General features: G+C 43.6%; 1 protein-coding gene across 3 annotated transcripts in view; it reads right to left on the minus strand.

Moving 5' to 3' along the window:
* Positions 1 to 1,791: 1,791 nt before the first annotated feature.
* The window catches only part of LOC117056345, a 28,145-nt gene continuing 15,669 nt past the window's right edge, over positions 1,792 to 14,267 (minus strand). For 2 of the 3 annotated variants that reach the window (XM_033166570.1, XM_033166571.1), the window contains exons 4-6: positions 8,726 to 8,885; positions 4,592 to 4,826; positions 1,792 to 2,047 (exon numbers count right to left, since the gene is read on the minus strand). In XM_033166570.1, coding sequence (XP_033022461.1) covers positions 1,878 to 2,047; positions 4,592 to 4,826; positions 8,726 to 8,885 — 565 coding nt within the window. In that variant the 3' untranslated portion in view covers positions 1,792 to 1,877. The remainder of the gene's footprint in view (positions 2,048 to 4,591; positions 4,827 to 8,725; positions 8,886 to 14,267) is intronic. The other variant, XM_033166572.1, reaches the window with a different exon arrangement.

Raw genomic sequence — 14,267 nt, forward strand, 5'->3', positions numbered from 1 at the left:
TTGTAGTCAAGAAGGCTACAGATCAGGGCTGCAGTGATTAGTAATCAGCTTCAGTGGTGCAGTACAGAGGGATTGCAGAGGAATGCAGCTCCCAGTACTTTTTTCCAGAGCAGGAGCAATTAATTCATCTGTCAGAGCATCAAGGCAAGTGACAGATCCTTTTTTCTCTGGCAAGTGAATGAGATGATTATAACCCTTTCCAGTTTGTTTGTGACAGATTAGCATAGAGCAAGGCAGAGAATGAGTTAAACAATAAAGCAAAGGCTGGCTACATCTTAACTTTTCTTGGATGGGGTTGTACTTCATGCCAGCAGTTTAAATGGTCAAAGATGTCTGTGTTTCTAGCTGAAAGCTAAAAGCTGTACTTTGGCTGGCTGAAAATATTTCACTAAAGCTGAACCTGTTTCACAAACTGAACCTATGCAATCAGAAGTAAGTACCGCTGAGCTCAATGGAGCTTACTTTCCAGATAACTATGCACAGGATTTTACATAGTTATCATGCAACGTAACAGCAAGTGGTTCAAAAAGCTGGAGACAGGAGACAAGCAGTCTTTTACTTCCCTTGGCTCTAAGGCCCATTGCATGATTCTTTAATGGCTGACTCAGCTGTTGGGGTTAATAACTGAAGTTTCATAGGACAATATTACAGTAGTACATTATCAGCATAATGTGATTTCACAGCCTCTCTATTCTTGTAAATGTTACTCAACTTATGTCAACTGCATCTTGAATGAAAGCTGTGTTATTCTGGGGCTCATTCTGATGTACAGTTGTACCCAAGCTGGTCTCTGATCATAATAAATTATTATTATTATTATTATTATACAGTCATACCTTGGATCCCAAATGCCTTGCGAGTCAAACGTTTTGGCTCCCAAATACCACAAACCTGGAAGTGAGTAGTTTGCAAATGTTCTTTGGAACCCGGACATCAGACACGGCTTCTGATTGGCTGCAGGAGCTTCCTGCAGCCAATTGGAAGCCATGCCCTGGTTTCCAAACGGTTTGGAAGTCGAACAGACTTCCGGAACGGATTCTGTTCGACTTCCAAGGTACAACTGTATTCAGCCCCTCAGTCCCACTGCATCTTTTCCCACTTCCCTCCCTAACGTCCAAGTTACTATGCCCTCCCCACAAATCTCACCTCTTTCCTACTCTTCCACCCTGGTTCATGGTGGTTCCAGGTCTCCTATGAGGAAAGGTTGAAGCATTTGGGACTTTTTAGTTAAGAACATGGAGAAAGCGGATAGAGAAAATCCGCCCCTGTGGTCTCATGATACTAGAACTCATGCCATGATGGCTATGCTGTGCCTCCAACCATGCTTCTGAATAACATTTGCCGGAAACTGCAGAAGGCAAACATGCTCTTGCACTCAGGTCCTGCATTCAGGCTTTCCACAGGCATCTGGTTGGCCACTGTCAGAACAGGAAGCTGGACTAGATGGGCCATTGGCCTGATCCAGCAAGCTCTTCTTATGTTCTCACTTAATTGCTCCAGGCAGGGCAGGACTAGTTGTCATGTGACCACTTACGCCCTTTCTCCCTTCCCTGTTCTCGGGTTCTCCACGAGTCAATTTGCTCTTGCCCCCAAAGCAGCATACTGTTCTCCCACCAGCAGTTTGTCCCTTCTGTCACAGCTGAGAACCCAGAAATGTAAGAAAATCAGGAAGCAGCCTCAGATTGAGATAAAGAAAATAAAGCACTCAAAACAGAATTGAACGTAACTGAAGGAGCACCATTGGTAAAGAATGCCAGACTTCTAACAAAGAAAACACACTCGCCTCCCAAGTTTGTGCGGGGAGAAAGCTTTAATAGAAAAATTAAAATAGGTGGTATATTTTCAAAAATTCTACAGGATGTTGTTCAACAATATGATCAGGCAAACATTTTATTTTCAAGTTTAAATTTCTTTACGTGCATTTTGATAAGGGCAATTATAGTTTCATTCCCAAACATCTCGGCAAGTTGCAAAGGTGTCAGCCCTCCCATGGGACTTTCTACATCAGCGGTGGCATTCAGCAACAAATAGCAAATTCCCAGGTGCCCTAAATAGATTTTAAAAGAGAGAGAAAAATAAATAAATAAATAAAGAGGTAAATGTGTTTTGGCATAGAATATATTTTCTACAACCACTCGAAGCTGCCTCACACAGAGTAAGATCAACAGTTTATCTAGCATGCTCTTCAACAGTTTGACTTCACCCCCAAAGGTGCACGCCTCCCTTGTCTCCAGAGAGAAACGGATGGCAACAAATTCCAACAATTTAGGACAGGGATGGGGAACTAGTGACCCTTCAGGTGTTCGTAACTTCCACTATCCCTGTTTGCTGGCTGAGTGATGGGAGTTGGGAGTCTCACAACGTTTTGAGGCTCTCCAGTCTTACTCTGGGGTACCAGACAGAGGTCTTCTCCATCACCCGCTACCTGGTGTGCATTTTTAAATTGGAGAGACCAGGGAACAGACTTTGAACATTCTGCTTCAAATTTGTACGCTCTGCAACTAAGCCCTCCCCAGCTATAAAATCAACTTTTATAGGTTTGTGAAAATAAACCATTAACAATGGGCTTTCAACTTGATGATTTGTTGTATTGCTCAGATCTCAGGAACTTAATCCAGGTCTTCCAAGACTTCTGATTTTATCTATCTGGTTTAGCAAAGTTTCTTAATCACCTCCTAACTAGCTTAGCAACAGATGTGTGGTTTAGAATTTACCAAGTGAAATATTTCAGATTTACCTTTCAGACTTAAAACATGACAATAGGAAGCATCTTAATTATGATTTCTATGTTAACACAACCTTTAGGAATATTAATGCACGCTTTAGAATACTAGTGTTGTTTTTTTCTTTAAATTTTGTTGTGGTTTAAAACTGTCGGGACTTTAAGATCAGGGCAGGAACAAGACTAGATGTTCTGGATTTTTTAAAACAACAACAACCTGACAGGTATGTGTGGTATAGTATGTGGCATGCACAACAATTTTCCATGTCAAACAGGGCAGACAACAAGTATTTTGAGATCTACTTAACACTGTCAATGTAGTCTACTTCTCCCTCCCCTACACCTGAATAATAAAGGAACCCAGCAGATAGAAACTTTTCTAAAAGAGCTCCTCTAAGATGGCAGTGCTGGAGTAGAGTTCCCAGTGTCCCTATTCTGTAGCATATTTAGCACTGCGGTTTATGAAACTGCCCTCTCCACACACACCCTGCTGCCAGGCATGCAGTCACTGTGTATTAATGTGTATTACATCACTTATAACACAATCCTATGCTTACTGAAAAGAAACTCCCACTGAGTCAAGTGGGACTCACTCCTAGGTAAACAAGTATATAGGATTGCAGTCTCACCCCCAGAGGTGCACTCCATTGTCTCTGGAGACAGACAGATGCTAACAACAACTTACTATTAAAATGTGGTAAGCCGGCACAGCTGCATTTGGGGATCCTTCCTGTCAATTCTATTCAGTGGGATCCTAGACATTTGCCCAGATCCCTGCCAGGATGGCACCAATGCCCAAAGCTGTTATTTGCCCCATTAAGACCTATGGATAATGGCATGCATATGCTTTCCTTTAGGGAGCAAATGGGTGGGAATGATTTTCTCATCAGGAAAATGGCACAGGGCAGGAACTTTTTGCAAACTGTGGGCCGCATTCCCTTCTGGGCAACCTTCCAAGGGCCACATGCCAGTGGTGGGTGGTACCAGATGCAAAAGTAGGCAGAGCAACACATGTAAAAGTTTACCTTTGTGCAGTTGGCTAGTTTCTACCAACACCCCCTCTCTTAACCTCCATCCAGACATGCAAGATGCATTGTCAGAGTTCAGGAGCACATTCCAGCTAGGCCATGGGTAGGCAAACTAAGGCCCGGGGGCCGGATCCAACCCAATTGCCTTCTGAATCTGGCCCGCAGGCAGTCTGGGAATCAGCGTGTTTTTACACGAGTAGAATGTATGCTTTTATTTAAAATGCATCTGGGTTATTTGTGGGGCATAGGAATTCGTTCATCCCCCCCCCAAATATAGTCCGGCCCCCCACAAGGTCTGAGGGACAGTGGACTGGCTGCCTGCTGAAAAAGTTTGCTGGCCCCTGAGCTAGGCAATCTCAGGGCATGAAGCAGGGCCAGGGAGGGTGTGTGGCCTGGGATGAGGGGGTGGTGGAGTTGGGTACTATGACACCCTGTGCAAGGCCAAACCCACCCCAGCCCCGCCTTCCCAAAGGCAGGTAAGGGGGTGTGAGGGTTCTGGCAGGGTCCTAGAGCCCTCCCAACTCCTTTCCAAAGTTGGAGAAGCGCTAACTAGGCTTTCCACCCTGGCCTTCGGAGAGTTCTGCAGGCCAGACAGAGAGACTTGGTCCCCAATCCTGAGATTTCCCCACCCCTTGCATAGGGAGAAAGGGTTGTAAAAACCTCCAACTCCCAATTCCCCCCCCCCAACACTGGGCTGCTTCTATCTGACCACAATCTCCACTGTTTCCTCTAATTTGGCCGTAAGAAAGAGGGGCAAAACACCTGTATTATCTCCTTGCACTTGTAAAATGACAGAACTACCTTAAAATCAAAACTTATCAAAAAAGGTTTGAAGCATTACCGTAAGCAATAGCAAGATGTAATGCAGTCGCCCCATCGCACTGTGGATTTGGGACGTTCACGTTAATTCCAGGGTAATGCAAGAGCGAAGACACAAGGTGCATTTTTCCAGTGTTTACTGCAGCGTGAAGTGGTGTGTTTCCATTTTCTGCTACTTGGTTTATGTTGGGCACAGGAAGAGCCTGGAAAATTAGCAGGAAATACTGCTCACCCACCGAAGCAGAGCTAAAGGCCAGGTAGAATAAAATCAGAAAGCCGGCATTTTGTGCACTTTCCAACATAATCTAATATATATTCGGGGGGGGGGATGTTGCAAGTTATGCATTCACACGCCTCCTCTTAAGATATCGTAAGTGTATTTTGCACGGTGGTTCACGAGATCAGGGAGCAGGTTTTCACCTATGTTTGGATACAGTTGGACACCAATTAGAATGAAGATGGCGAATTGAACCTTTCAAAATTGCACTGATTTTTTGGTTTCTTAGAATTCCTGAGCAACACTGCTAGTATATTGTGTACTAATAGCAAACTCATTCTGTGAATGTAGAGCCTTATGTAGCCAAAACTACACACATACACACCAAAGGAAGTATCAGCAGGCTTTTGAGAACCCTAAGATTTCCAGACATATATATCTTTTTTGGGGAGGGGGACCCTAAAAACAGCTCAATAAGGACTGAGCATGCTCAATGGACCCAGAATGCTGGACTGGACAAAACCCAGGGAAGGGGAATAAAAGAGCTCTCGAGATAAATAATATGGTTGGTTGTAATCCTAAACAGAAACACTCCATGCTGCAAAATTTTGTTGCTGGACCCATTTTGTCAATGCATTAAATTTTTTGATTTCTAGGTCACTTTCATCTCTAATTCTCATTCGCGAAGTTTTAAAACTCAAGTAATTTCCATTTCTAAACCACTTGGAAAACTCATGGAGAAATAAGTATTTTGTTATTTGGTTAACTCTAAATCTAAAAATACACCCCCCCAAAACCCCCACCTCTCTTCAGATAGGCTAGAACCAATGCTGAAATAAATTTAACTACAGTACGTAAGTACAGCAGCATCAGAAATCTCATTGATGGTTTTGGAGTTTTACAAAATGCTTGGGGATTTGGGGCATATAAAGACTTGCATTATAAAAGACTTACAGTGACATAAATCAACTCCTTATATGGATCAGACCAAAGGTCCGACTAGTACTGCGTCTCATTTCCTACAGTGCAGAGTCAGTACCTTCTGGGAAGTCCACGCTAAAGGCATGAAGGCAGTTGCACACATTTCTTGCTGCCCCTCAGGAACTGTTGTTTAACAATATACTGCCTCTGAACCTGGAGGTTCCACTTCACTATCGCAATGCAGCAACAGAGCGCGGAGTGGGGGCACAGCTCTGGAAGATCTGAAGCCTTCCACAAATGAAGTGTCAGGTTCAATTCCTGCAATCTCTAGCTAAAGAACCCGAGATAGGAATGATCCCTGTTGAAATCGTGGGAAGACAGCAATACGCAAGGGAAACAATACTACTCCAGACTGTCATGACTCAGGGTACGGCAGTTTAAAATAGAACTGTGCATCAGCACGGGAGTTGCAGAATTCTTGCTAATCCAGGCACTAGGATGCAATGCCTGCTTAGGAGGCAGCAACAACCTTTTTACCCTTTACCCAAGTGACCTCACCACAAAAGGAAGTTCATTCCCTTCCCTGTGGGGCACATCTTTCTCCATAGCTTTCTGGACTATGAGGAGTTTAGAAAAAGAAGCCCTCTCTGCCTTTGCAATGACAGGGCAGTTTTATCAAATGAAATGGAAAAGCAAATGCCATATAACAGTGGTTCCCAACTGGTGGTCTGAGGACCCCCGGGAGTAACCCACCCAGGGGGTCTGTGGCACAATTCACATAACAAAAACTACCATAGATATAAAATTAAAAAATTCCTTCCAGTAGCACCTTAGAGACCAACTAAGTTTGTTATTGGTATGAGTTTTCGTGTGCATGCACACTTCTTCAGATACCAATGCATGCACACGAAAGCTCATACCAATAACAAATTTAGTTGTTCTCTAAGGTGCTACTGGAAGGAATTGTTTTAATTTGTTTCGACTACGGCCGACCAACACGGCTACCTACCTGTAACTACCATAGAGATATCCATTATTTCAAAAGAAAGGTTTTCATGGCTTGGCTTTTGAAAAACAGGGGTACACAGTACTTAGCTAATGGGGAACCACTGCCATATAACAAAGATCTGGCCCAGCAGGCAAAAAAAGGTTTCCCATCTCTATCTCCCACCACCACTGACAATCTCATGGGCCAACTATGACAGGCAGTGGGCCCACTTGTCAATAACCAGACAGCTTAATTGCATCTGATGATTGACAGGTGGGTGATGGTGCCCACCTGTCAAGGCTGGCCTGTAGAGGTAGGGAGAGGAGGGTTGACTTCTCCACTCACCAGCTGATGTGCAGAGAGGTCAATCCTGCTTAACGATGGTTTTGGGTGCATGAGAGAAGTCCCAGCCTTGTTTTAATTTCCGTTTTTTGATTCAGTTATCATTTTGTATGTGAAAAAATGTCTTTTCTCCAAGAAGCAACAGAGATCCAGTAATGGAGGGGGGAGGGGTGTTTCCCCCTTTGCTGCTTTCTAGGATAGAACCTCCAAGTTCAGGGGCAGTATACCACTGAGCAGCAAGAGAGGGCAATTGCCTCCATGCCCTGTGCTTTTTGGCTTCCTGGCTTGCTGATCACTGTGGGAAGTAAGATGTTGGACTAAGAAGTTAGGTCTTCAGTCTGATCCAGCAGAATTCTTCTCATGTTCTTCAAATGCTCAGCTTTGCACAGCTTTTGTAAGCCACTTATTCAAGCAGTATCTAAATTTTGTGATAGACGAACGTAGTTGCAGAAAAGAATTGGTGCTGAAATGGAGTAAGCTGGAGGAGGGAACCAAATGCGAGATGCAGGACCCAGAGGAAGAGTGGCTTGGATTTTTCATTCTCCCGGTCACTCCATCACCCTGCTCTCATGCGCCGCCCCCCTCCCATCAGCATTCCATGTCAACTGAGCATGCTCAACTTGTATAACCTCATCAGTAATTGTTGCCATCATCACCAACGCCACCATTTATTAAGATAATGATGGCTCTGGATCAAGATGATGATCTCTTGGGTGTTAAGAAGAAACAGTACCTCTGCAGAGCCTCTCAATACTTATGGCATCTATTGTAAGTCTGGTGTCTTATGAACTCTTTTATAAGAATTCCGATTGCAACATTGGCCTTTTAATGTTCTGTGCTAATCTTGCCTAGAAATAAGTCCCACTGAACTCCGTGGAACTTACTTCTTAGTGGATAAGCCAAGGAATTCACTGTAAATTACTTCTGAGCTTATTGAGGAGCTCATCTCCCTGTAACTCACGCTTCCAAGGAAAACAATTTCCGAGAGATGCTACTGAGTTTGGGAGGCAGACATCAATTCAAACGTTTCCCCGAACTAATAAAGTTGACACCAGTTTGCTTCTGCAAAGAGACGATTGCAACACCTTGTGGAATTTGAACAATCACCACTCCATAAGCCTGCACATTACCCTTGGGGGATAATGGATCAACAGCTGTGCAGTTTTCAGAAGCAGTCTTTTAACTCAGCCTCACATCACTGAAGGTTGCTTCACACATTGCAGTTTCAGATGTGCACCAAAGACATTTTAGGTTGGATATGGGGATCCTTTGGCCCTCCAGGTGTTGCTGAACTACAACTCCCATCAGCCCCAGCCAACATGGCCAGTGTCACTCAGAAACATCTGGAAGGCCAAATGTTCCCCACGCCTGCTTTAAGTAGATGGCAAAACATCTAAAATGTAAATGTGACATGTTTGCAAATTCAAGTTATCACAAAAAATGAATCCGAATTTTTTAAAATCTAAAGAAATGAGATTGCAGATCAGAATCAAAGTTACACCTAAATAGCAATTTACAGTGCAATCCTAGACAAGCTTACTCAGAAGTAAATGTAATTTACATGGCTTACTCCCATGTAAATGTGCATAGGTTTGCAGGCGTAACATCTTCCACACCTCCTGCTTTATAATAAGAGTTTCAAAAACCTAAAAAAATAAATTTAAATGTCAATCTTCTGAGCGACTGACCATTTCAAGGAAATAATCCAAGATCTTTGACTGATCATATATCGTGGCTAAAAATATTAGATTTCTGTTCTTTTCATCAGCAACACTGAGATCAAGCTTCTGGCTTCTAACAAGGTAATCCAAGACATCTGCATATCCCAACTGAACAGTCTGTAAAGCTCTGAGGAAGGAAAAAAGCAAATATGTTAACAGTTAACACTGCTTGGAAAAGAAGACAGAAGAGCAAAACTATTTTGATCATTTACATTCCATGCAAACTGATTGGCTACTGTTATGTCCAATCAACAGCCAGACTCCAAAGAACTATGCATTAAATTTGGTATTTTCCCTCCTAAGCCTCCCTCCCTCCCTCTGGAGAGTTTCAACAGCAGTTTGCAATAGGAGAGGGGAGTTCAATGTCCCAAGTAGAGGTGGTGGCAATCAATGAGGTAGTGCAATATATGAGCACTTTGGGTAAACACGAAGTTGCTTTCTGCATCTTGCCTAAAGGTTTTTACATATATTTGAATACATGATCAAAGAAGATCAGAAAATAACCTCTTGAGGGAGAGTGCTCCAAAGCTCTGGGTTCACATCTAAAAAGGCCCTGCTCCTGGCAGAAACCAATTTCATTCATAAAGCCCTAGGAAGAGTCAGGCTTCAGACCCAGTCATCTCACCCACATCACCTAGATCAGGGATGGAGAACCCATGGTTGCTCAGATGTCATTGAGTTCCAGCTCCAATCACTTCAGCCAGCATGGCCAATGGTAAGGGATGATGGGAGCCAAATCCAAGGGCATCTTGTGGGTCACAGGCTAGCCACCCCTAACCTGTGAAGCAAGTCCCACTGACTTCAGTGGATCTTGCTTCCATGTAAATATGCTTATGATTCACACTAAGAGATGTATTGCCATGTAAGTTTATACCAGTGTCGGCTTGCTCAATGAGTAAACCAACCTTACCTAAAAAGATTTTTTTTAAGTACTTAACTGATTTGAGAAAGTCAGCACATGTTCTTTAATAATAGCGAACGATAAGAAATGTATTGTGTCCTCTTTGTATATTATTATTATTCCAAAAGGTATTAGGAAATAATTTACAGTTACACTGTATTGTCTCTTTCAATTTGATGGTGTTATGTACGATGGCTAGGTTCTATGTCCACTGTCAGAGCAATTTTGTCTCTGAATTCCAGTTGCTTGGAATCACAGGTGTGGGGAGTGCTGTTGTGCTCAGGTCCAGCTTTCAAGTTTTCCATAAGCATCTGTTGGCTACTGGGATGCTGGACTAGTTGGGCTATTGGCCTGATTCAGCAGGATCTTCTCATGCTATTCAACAATATACAGGGTGAATTCAATTCAAAAGCCTGTTTCAGGACAGCAGTATTCATACTTCTGCTGGAGAATAGGTGGAATCAAGGCAAAGAAAGCAGGAAGACCCAAAGTTCTCCTTCGTTTGAATGAAACTATAAGCAAGTATACTGTTTCCAAATCAATGACTAATTATTATAGACAAGACTTGAAAAAGCAATTTGTCTAGTTCAGGGAAAGGGAACCTGTGTCCCTTGAAATGCTGTTAGATTACAACTCCCATATATATAATTTTTTGTTACACAGCAATCTCAGCATGTGTGTCTGCATGGTCTCACACAGCACCCAGAGTATTACCGTTCTCTCATATAGTTTTCCGTCTACAGGAGAAACTCCTCCTGCATACTTGTGTCCAGGGCAGCTGTCTACCAATTCCACCTGGTTCACCTGCTGAGACCCTACCTACTCTCACCAGAGTGGTACATGCGCTGGTTATCTCCAGCTTGGACTACTGCAATGCGCTCTATATGGGGCTACCTTTGAAGGTGACTTGGAAACTGCAACTAATCCAGAATGCGCCAGCTAAACTGGTGACTGGGAGAGGCCGCCGGGACCATATAACCTGAAAGACCTACATTGGCTCCCAGTACGTTTCCAAGCATAATTCAAAGTGTTGGTGCTGACCTTTAAAGCCCTAAATGGCCTTGGCCCTTAATACCTGAAGGAGCATCTCCATCCCCATCATTCAGCCCAGACACTGAGATCCAGCACCAAGGGCCTTCTGGTAGTTCCTGCACTGTGAGAATAGAGGTTACAGGGAACCAGGCAGAGGGCCTTCTCGGTAGTGGCACCCACCCTGTGGAATGCCCTCCTATCAGATGTCAAAAAGATGAGTAATTATGTATCTTTTTGGAGACATCTGAAGGAATCATCTGAAGGTATAGGGAAGCTTTTTAAGGTTTAATGTTTTACTATGCTTCGATATATGCTGGAAGCTGCCCAGAGTGGCTGGGGCAACCCAGCCAGATGGGTGGGGTACAAATTAATAATCATAATCATACATGGAACATCCCTATGCATACATGGAACAATCTCATCACAAAAGAGAACAGGAAGCTTCTGCATGAGTAGGAGTCCCTTTCCCCAAGGTCAGGAAGGCTAGAGCTTGAAGGAGAGCTAATGCTTCAGCAATGAAACCACTAAGACCAAGGCCCCATCTCACCCCTTTCTCTCAGGGCCTGGTCAAAGCCTGACTTGCGGCTAGTCAAACACTTCACCAGCAGCAGTGAAGCTGCATGGCTGGTTTGTGGTCACCTCTGCTCCAAGGGAAGATGGGGTGTGTGTCTAAGAACCAGCCAGGATCCCAGGCAAATGGTGTGGGGACCTCCAAAGCTGCGGCAGGGATGTTCCAATCAGATGGCTCCTCCACATTGGTAAGCGTGAGATCTGCTAAAAGGTCCTGCCCCTGAGGAAACCTGAGGTTCAAGGTCTGGGCAAGGCTGAACACTGACAGAACTCCTGTCTACCTGGCTCTGCATTCTTCATCAGCAGCACATCTGCTCCTTCTTCACACAGGGACAGGATGCAAACTCATTTGAGGATTGAGCAACATCTAGGAATGCCTGTGTATGTCTGCAAACCATGCTGGACAGAAATCGCTAGGGCCGCTCTAATTATGGTCATTTCTGAGCATCGTAGAATAAAGGCTATGCACGTTCTATCAAGTGACCTGAAGGGGCACACAAGTACGCTAGCTTGGTAATAGCCTAGAATTAAATAAAATCAGTAGGTGGATGGAAGTACTTCGAAAAACACTGAGATCACAGTGAATTACTCCAGGCTAAACAGCCTGATCTCTGTCAGATCAAAAGAAGCTGAAAAGAAAAACTTCTCTGACAAAGACAGGCCATCTTCAGAGCTTTTCTTTAACCCATGGGCGAGCCTGAATCAAAGAAGCCTGTGACGGCATAATTTCTAGTGACTGATATTAAAATAAGGCCCATGGGGATGCTCTCCCAGTTTTAAATGGTATAATTTTAAATATAGTATGGCAATCTTATATGCATATGTGTATTTATATACATTGGCACTTTCTAAGCAAATTGCAATGGTTGGTGGCTGATGCAAATATCTGCCTATGAACCATGGATGAGAATAAATCAATGAACCCATGGATTCTTTTAACTTGCAGATGAGAATCCGTACATCAAAGGAAATCAAAGCTGCTGCTGACAGCAATTCCACCCCAATGCAATGCAACCTCACCATCAGCATGTCACAAGGTGGGAGCAATTCAATACATCTGTTGCAGCAATGCTGAGAAATCTGGGGCACTATAGAGACAAACTGATTTATTGCAGCATGAGGTGCCATAGGCAACAACCTGCTTCATAGGAAGGGGGGGGGGGGGTCCACGCCTTCCTGGTTCTCAGTTGGGCCTTGATCAGAGGAGGTGTTTCCATTTGCTTCTGTCTCTCTCTCTCTCCCTCAGTAGTCTTACACGCAGCTAGTCAGACTCTTCACCAGCAGCAGTAAAGCTTCTGTCTGGCATTAAAACATATGCTTCCTAGGGACGGCCAGCTGAAAACTATGGTACTTTGATTTTTAGAGCCTAACTTCCTGTGATGCTATTGGGCAGACAACAACTCAACCATACCAAACTCCTAAAACAAACACCATTAGCTGTACTGCTGGATAAGTGTTTAATGGTTACTGTATTGCATTTGTATTTGTTTAAAAATACATTAAAAATTGTTTTAAAAACACACACACAATACAGTACCAAACTCCTGACTCCAGCTGTACCTGCATCCTTTCTGCTACACAGATTTATATGGTGGAAACCAGATTTATTACCTGCCTTATTCAACAAGACATTCCAGGAGAATATTATTGTGCAACTGACAAAAGTCCCAAAGTCAGGAATAATGAGTGACAGAGGCATTGTGCTACATGGGACTCCAACTCCCATTAGTCCCCATCAGCATAATCCCCCATGAAATACAGATTAAAATGTGGGGTTTCTGGAAGTTTATTTATGCATTTCAATTGACAGGCCATTCTTTTCTCTTTTAAAGTGCACAGTTAACTATTTGTGCATGATTCTAAGTGGGGGCGAGTACGTTTGGCTAACAGGATGTAAGATTTTCATATAAATGTGCAAGGGAGCACAATACATATGGAAGCATGAGATGTATGGGGACACTGGTCTCTACCAATGCATAATCATAGAATCATAGATTCATAGAGTTGGAAGAGACCACATGGGCCATCCAGTCCAACCCCCTGCCAAGCAGGAAACACCATCAAAGCATTCCTGACAGATGGCTGTCAAGCCTCCGCTTAAAGACCTCCAAAGAAGGAGATTCCACCACACTCCTTGGCAGCAATGTGTGAGGAGAGGCTTGCAACACAACAGAAAACAGTTGACCAAAAATATCAGTTTGGCAGTTATGTTCCAGTACCTCATACATGAGCTCCCTCTAGTGCATTTTGCTAGAACTGGCCTCTTGCACAAAGGAAAAGCAACTACTGTATGGTAATGTACCAGTAGTACTGTTTGTAGAGCATTCAATACCATGACCTTGCACCTACTTTAAATATTTATCCTTTCTTAATGCAAAAGCACATGCTCTATATCACTCTATGGACCTCTGAAATCTTCAGTGAGCAAGGCAACCTCAAACTAAAAGCATACCGTACCAAAACTAGATTTGTTATCCCCCCATGGAATTTTGCTGCATTTCAAGCAAATTCATAATCGCTTTGTAGAGGAGGGAGGGCATTCTCAATCTACCACTAGTGGCTCACTGGGTTGGGTGCAGCACCTATGCCAGCTTTCCAGCAGGTGGGGCGCTTTCCAGCAGGTGGAAGGGAGTGGGGAGGTCTGTGCCGTAGAAACGCATTGGCAGTACCAGGTGTTCCTCCCAGTGTGTTTGCACTGCACTGACCTCTGCATCGCTTCTGCAATCTACACTGACATATCCTCCCCCCTTGGTCCACCGCATTCAATATTTTATAACTATTATTAGATTTCATTTATCACCCTTTGTTATACAGTCCCAGGGCAGGTTACAACAACTTAAAATTCAATATGAAAAACAGTTCTTCTGGGGTGGAGGGGAGAAGATCAAAAAAATATTTAAAACAGTTTTAAAAACCAGCAGTCACAGGAACAGGATGGATCCTGAAAATATACATCTCAGGTGTCACAGGCCAGAGTAAAGACGTACATATTCAGCATACGACAGA

This window comes from Lacerta agilis, chromosome 13 (genome assembly GCF_009819535.1).
Source record: "Lacerta agilis isolate rLacAgi1 chromosome 13, rLacAgi1.pri, whole genome shotgun sequence".
In the NCBI taxonomy this organism is placed as follows: Eukaryota; Metazoa; Chordata; class Lepidosauria; order Squamata; family Lacertidae; genus Lacerta; species Lacerta agilis.